This window comes from Eretmochelys imbricata, chromosome 10 (assembly GCF_965152235.1).
Source record: "Eretmochelys imbricata isolate rEreImb1 chromosome 10, rEreImb1.hap1, whole genome shotgun sequence".
In the NCBI taxonomy this organism is placed as follows: Eukaryota; Metazoa; Chordata; order Testudines; family Cheloniidae; genus Eretmochelys; species Eretmochelys imbricata.
Window position 1 is genome coordinate 2,089,055 of NC_135581.1, and position 6,520 is coordinate 2,095,574.

The window sequence follows — 6,520 nt, forward strand, 5'->3', positions numbered from 1 at the left end:
GATCCTGCCCCTGCCTCCCGAACCCTGCCCGGCTCCCCGCGCGGCTGCTGCTGCCCTGCCCGGCCCGGCCCTGCGCCGACCTCGCTCCGCTCCGCGCCCCGCCGGCTCCGGGCCCCGCTCTCGCCGCCGCCGCCGCGCTGACACTGTAACAATTTCAAACCTCCAGCCGGAGCGTTACCAGCCCCCAGCGCGCTCCTCATTGGCTGCTAGGATTTAAAATCCAAGCCGCCCGCCGCTAGGCACCATGGGAACGCCCCCTCCCGCCCGGTTTAAAGGGACAGGCGCGCCCCGGCGCCGCGAGCCGACAGCCGCGAGCCAGGAGCCGCTTCCAGGACACAGGGTCTCGCCCCGCAGCGTCGCCCCCGCGGGAAGCAGCTCTCCTGCCCCCAGCCGTGCTCCAGCCACCGTCCCCCAGACATGTGTATGGGGGTGGGTTTTTGGAGGGGGGTGAGGGAGTGAGAGAACCTGGATTTGTGCAGGAAATGGCCTAACTTCATTATCATGCACATTGTGTAAAGAGTTGTCACTTTGGATGGGCTATCACCAGCAGGAGAGTGAATTTGTGTGGGGGGGTGGAGGGTGAGAAAACCTGGATTTGTGCTGGAAATGGCTTAACCTGATGCTCACTTTAGATAAGCTATTACCAGCAGGACAGTGGGGTGGGAGGAGGTATTGTTTCATATTCTCTGTGTATATATAAAGTCTGCTGCAGTTTCCAGGTATGCATCTGATGAAGTGAGCTGTAGCTCAGGAAAGCTCATGCTCAAATAAATTGGTTAGTCTCTAAGGTGCCACAAGTCCTCCTTTTCTTTTTGCGTCCCCCAGACGTGCAGCTCTAGCCCCAGCCGCCCACCCCCCCCACATGTGCTCCAGCTGCCCCCCCCCATGTGCAGCTCTAGCCCCAGGCACCCCCTCCCACATGTGCTCCAGCCATCATCCCCCAGACCTGCAGCTCTAGGCCCAGCCGCTCTCCCCCGACATGTGATCCAGCCACCCCCCCACCCCCCCCCATGTGCAGCTCTAGCCCCAGACACCCCCTCCCACATGTGCTCCAGCCATCATCCCCCAGACGTGCAGCTCTAGGCCCAGCCGCTCTCCCCCGCCATGTGCTCCAGCCGCCCACCCCCCCCCATGTGCAGCTCTAGCCCCTGCTACCCTCGCCCCACATGCAAAGCTATGAGATCAGCCTTCCCTTCCCCCGTTGAACTTTCCCAGCTTCCTTCTGGTGGGTTACAGGAGCCTGGTCACAGGCTGTGGGCTCACTGAGGATGTGCTTCCTGCAGAGTAGGAGCTAGTGTGGCCCCTGCCCTCTCCGTGAGCCACTCTTGGCACACACCTCACTAGGAGGACTTGGTTTCTCTTTTTTGTCATAGGCTCCTCAAGCATTTCAGGCCTTACCGGGGAACAGACATCTCTCAGCAAATAGTTTTCTTAACTTTTATTATTTCCCTTTGCCTACTGAGCTTATCAATACCTTGCTACTTAGGGACCCTCCAAAAGCCCCCTGCACGGGAGGAAATTCTAAGAGTGAGGACAATTCAAAGGGAGATTCGAACTGTGGATAAAAAAAAAAACACCCCCTAATGAAATGCTACCTTGGTAAATAGCCATTTAACTAACGTGGCCTAGGGCCTGCTGGAAATTGACTGTTCCACAGCTCAGCCCTGGCTTCAAGTAGATTGAGGCTGGGTACTTTTGTTGATCATCATCATCTATTTACCACCGCCCCACAGCCTATGGTAAGGCTTTGAAACAAACACAGGAGGAATCTTGCAGGGTGGGCAACCGCTTCTCTAGGCACCTCAAGCTGCAGTCGGGTGTTTAACTGTCCGCACAGCCACAGCTGCAGCCTGGGCAGGGAAGGGATTTTGAGCTGGCCCCTGTGAAACTGGCCTTATTGCAGAGTCTTAGTAGATGTGACTTCAACAAATTATTCACAAAGGAACTTGGCATGCAGAGTCCCCCAACCCCCTTTCTTTGAAGTATGAGGTATTGGCTGCTGTTGAAGGCATTTGAAGGATGAAATAGTCTGACAGGGTGCAGCAACATCTATTAATTTCCTGTTTGTTATTTGACAAGTTAGCGTCAAAGACCCAAATGTTATTCAAAGGGATTGAATTCACATTTAAATAACTCCAGTAAATTCATTAAAAGGGGCAAGTCTAAGTCTTCAGCTGTGCAAGTTAAAGCCCGCAAACATTCCTTCCAGTAAGATTGATGTGACCGTAAATTCGCTTGCTCAGGCTCCATATCCCAAGGGGAGGGAGCAGCGGCTACAGCGCACGAAGAGGCCGGGAAGCAGGGAGCTAGAGAACCGCGCTCCGCGGCCCGTGCGGCCAGGGATCTGCCCACGGCAGCCGGGGACACAGCGGTCAGGGCCAAGGCACTTAGACACAGGGACTTGTCCACACAGTGATTTATTACAGGAAGCTAGAGTGGTCACGGAACGCAAAGAAACAAGTAGCTTAACACATGTCTGGGTCCCCTTACAGCGTCATTCCTGGACACCCCCTGCCCCCCCTTCACCTTTTCACACCCCCCCCACAGCTGGCTCCATGTCTAGGCGGCTCTGGCTGCTCCCCTGGAGTAAGAGGTGCCAGAGGCCGCGGGGGCTTCATTCCGTCCATTGCGCCCGGGGAGCTGCGGCGCAGGATCACACATCGCCTGGGGTCCTTTGGCCCCGCAGCCGGAGCAGCTCCCGCCCAGGGCCGCCCGCTGCAGCGCTTAGTTTGTGCCAGGCTTGAGCCCCGGCCGGCCGCTCCGGGCTTGCAGCACCAGGTATGAGTGTAAACAAATCGCAGGAGCCCCAGCAGCTCCTTCACTACACGGGAAGCCCTGCCCCTCCCTAGCTGGTAGCACAGGGCTGCTGACCAGGCCCCTCCAAGGAAGGGGGGGGGGGGACGCGGTGCCTTTGTCCCTGTGCAGGGAGGCGGGTGGTGGGACTCACTGCAGGACAAGAGTGGGAGCAGCTGGGCAGCTTTATTCGGATATTAGAAACTCAGCTGCCCTCAGCAAACCCCATGGAACAAGGTCAGGCCCCTGGCAGCTGCAGCCGGGGCAGGGAAGGGATTCTGAGCCCGCCCGTTTACAGCTCTGGCTTTAGGAGCCCTGTAACCTCAGTGACCGAGAAGGTTATGGAGAAAGGCAGGCTTTGGCAGAGGAGGTGTGAGCGCTCATCCTACCGCTGCCGAGATTGGGAGACCCACAGCGGCATCCCCAGAGGTCCGGGACAAGCTAACAGGAGGCAGGGAGCTGCCTTTGAGGCTTCCCCTGCCCTCCGAACCCAGCAAAAGGGAGAGAGAAAGCCACAGCCCCCTCACTGGCGCCGGGCTCGTTGCTCGGCTCCGACACCTTGCTCCCGAAACTCTCCGGCTCGGCCAGGCTGGGGTTCCCACAGCCCTGGAGAGCCGCCCGTGGGCGCACGCGGGGCACAGGAACACCCCGAGCCTGCTGCTGCCGGCAGGGACCCCCCCCTTCTAGCCGGCGCCTGGAGGCGGGGTACATGGGGAGCAGAGCCCGCTCCTCCCCCGGCTGGCAGGCGGGGAACAATCCCGAACGGGTCACTCTCAGCGGGCGGAGCGGGAGCGCCCTGCAGGCAGCTCCGGTCCGCTCCCTCCAGCTGCCGGGGGACCCCCTCCCGCCCGGCTCTGGGGCCCGCTGGCCGCGGCACCCCGGGGTCCGCTCTCAGCCCCGCCGGGCCCTAGCAGACCGCGCAGCTGTGGCTCTTGCCGCTCCGGCGGGGCGGCTCCTTGGAGAAGGTCTGGGGCCGGCGGCGCTGCAGGGCCGGGCTGAGCCGCCCGGGCAGGTTGACCTGGCTCAGCAGCTCCTGGAAGAGGCCGACCACGTTGCGCCCCTGCTTGGCCGACGCCTCCAGGCAGGGGCAGCCCCAGTCCCGCTGCGCGGCGGCGATGCGCGGGTCGGGCTCGCCCGGCGCCAGGTCGCTCTTGTTCCCCACCACCACGAAGGGCACCGCGCCCCGCTTGGCCTCCAGGATCTCGTCCCGCAGCCGCTGCACCTCGGCGAAGGAGTCGGGCTCCTGCAGCGAGTAGACCAGGGCGAAGGCGTCGGCGCGGCTGATGCAGAGGCGCCGCATGGCCGGGAAGCTGTAGCTGCCGCTCGTGTCCAGGATCTCCAGGCGGAGGCGCAGCCCGGAGCCCGCCTCCAGCTCCAGCTCCAGCAGGTGCAGCTCCTCCACCGTGCGCCGGTGCCGCGCCTCGAACGTGTCCTGCAGGAAGCGGCGGATCAGCGCCGTCTTGCCCACGCCCGCCGCCCCGAAGAGCACCAGGCGCACCCGGGCCTCGGGCGCCGGGCACAGGGCCATGCGGGGCGTCCGGGCAGCGGCCGACTCCTCCCGGGGGCAGCGCGCTGGGACCCTCTCGCCGCCAGACCCCGCTTGGCACCTGCGGGGAGCCGCCCGCGCCCGCCCTTTATAGCCGCCCGCCCGGGGCTCCCGCCGGCAGCCAATCCGCCCGCAGGGGAGGCGCTGGGGCCGGACTCGGCCGGGGACAGTCACCTGCGGGCCCCGCCCGAGGGCGAATGTCAGCGGCTGCCGGGCGGCGGGAGTGACGGGGGGTGGGGGGCACGGGACGGGGGGCGGGAATGACAGGGGGTGGGGGGCACGGGACGGGGGGCGGGAGTGACGCGGGGTGGGGGGCACGGGACGGGGGGCGGGAGTGACGGGGGGTGGGGGGCACGGGACGGGCGGCGGGAGTGACGGGGGGTGGGGGGCACGGGACGGGCGGCGGGAGTGACGCGGGGTGGGGGGCACGGGACGGGGGGCGGGAGTGACGCGGGGTGGGGGGCACGGGACGGGGGGCGGGAGTGACGGGGGGTGGGGGGCACGGGACGGGCGGCGGGAGTGACGGGGGGTGGGGGGCACGGGACGGGGGGCGGGAGTGACGCGGGGTGGGGGGCACGGGACGGGGGGCGGGAGTGACGGGGGGTGGGGGGCACGGGACGGGCGGCGGGAGTGACGGGGGTGGGGGGCACGGGACGGGGGGCGGGAGTGACGCGGGGTGGGGGGCACGGGACGGGGGGCACGGGACGGGCGGCGGGAGTGACGGGGGGTGGGGGGCACGGGACGGGGGGCGGGAGTGACGCGGGGTGGGGAGGACGGGACGGGGGGCGGGAATGACGCGGGGTAGGGGGCACGGGACGGGGGGCGCAGGTGCCTCCCCAAGCCCCTGGAGCGGGGCTCCGCCGTGCACCCCGCGGAGTTTGCGGGAGTTTCCTTTCAGCCCCCGAGCAGCACCAAGTTCCCTCGGGCTGCGTCCCCTCAGAGCCGCTAGGGGGCGCTCCCGGGCCGGGCTGCAGGGCCCCGGGGCCCCTTGCACCGGGCAGGCTCGGGCCGGGCCGGGCGCTGCGCCTCCGCCGGGCCTGGGCATCTTTGCAAACACGGGGCTGCCCCTTCCCGTAGCGCCGGCCTGAGCCCAGGGCCAAGCCGCGTCCAGCCCCGTTGTAACGGAGCCGGGCCCAGCATGGGGAGCTGGGCTGGACGTTTCCTGCGGGACACTGGGTGGGGTCCTTCGGTCAATGTCCCGGGGAAGGGGGCTGGGGGGGCTGCCGCACCCCCTGGCTTGAAGCGGTTTCCATCATATACAGTTTGATTCATTGGATCCCAAGGCCTGGAGCGTCGCTGCCCGCGGGGGGCGGGGGGGTGTCCCACCGGCCAGCCCCCCACCTGCCTGCCCACCATCACACATGCCCCCTGGGCTGGCGCTAAGGGAAACTGCACTGGAGAGAACTGCGGCCCTCAGCCAAGGGGGAGCAGGGCTGCTGGGAGGGTCGCTGGGGCAATGCCTTGGGGAGCGATGTGTAGCGGGTTCACGAGCCACAGGACCGAGCCCGGGTGCTCTTCTGCCGGACAGCTGGCTGTGAGAAGCCCCCAGGGGCTACCTGTGGGACCCCCATGCTGGGTAGGGAAGTCCGCAGCCTGGGTGGGTGGGTACAGGGAGGGGAGCTGCCCTTTGCTGCCCGTTCTCCAGGAGAGCTAGGCCATAGCTGGGTGTCAAAGCACCCCAACGCTCCACGCCTGTGGGGAGGTGATGCTAGGGGAGTCTGAGCCTAAGGGGAAGAGAGAGAAATGGGGGTCCCATGCCACAGGGCAGAACAGGCCTCTTATCCACTATGTCAGATGCTGGGGGGGGGGGGTGGGCAGCAGGTCTCAACAGCTGGCCCTGAAGACACCGGGGTTGTGGTGCCTCTGAGTCTCCCAGTCTCCCCAGAAGGCAACAGCAGGTAGGGGAAGCGGGGTGTGTTGGGGGCTGGGGTGGTTTTGTGTGTCTGGGGGTGGTTAGCGGGAACCTCCATAAGCTCAAATAGCCTCAAGGCTGTGGGAAGCGTCTCTGCCCTGACCCAAGCTGGGACTCTCCCGTCAGTGCTTTGGGCATATGCTGGAGGGCTCTCTGCACGTTGTGGCGAGGGGAGGTTGCAGTATTGATGTTGGTTTTGCACACGTGTTTCTGCAACACAACCTTATTGTGACAATCTAAATATCATCCCCCGTAACGATGCAACATCA

General features: G+C 65.2%; 1 protein-coding gene across 1 annotated transcript; it reads right to left on the minus strand.

Annotated features, from left to right (window-relative positions):
- Positions 1–3,700: 3,700 nt before the first annotated feature.
- On the minus strand, positions 3,701–4,321 carry LOC144271611 (ras-related protein Rap-2c-like). The gene has a single exon (XM_077829060.1). The coding sequence runs from the start codon at positions 4,319–4,321 to the stop codon at positions 3,701–3,703; it is 621 nt and encodes a 206-aa protein (XP_077685186.1).
- Positions 4,322–6,520: the final 2,199 nt, after the last annotated feature.

Bases quoted from the DNA above. Each gene is read 5' to 3' on its own strand.
- LOC144271611 (XM_077829060.1), bottom strand. From the start codon at position 4,321: ATGGCCCTGTGCCCGGCGCCCGAGGCCCGGGTGCGCCTGGTGCTCTTC.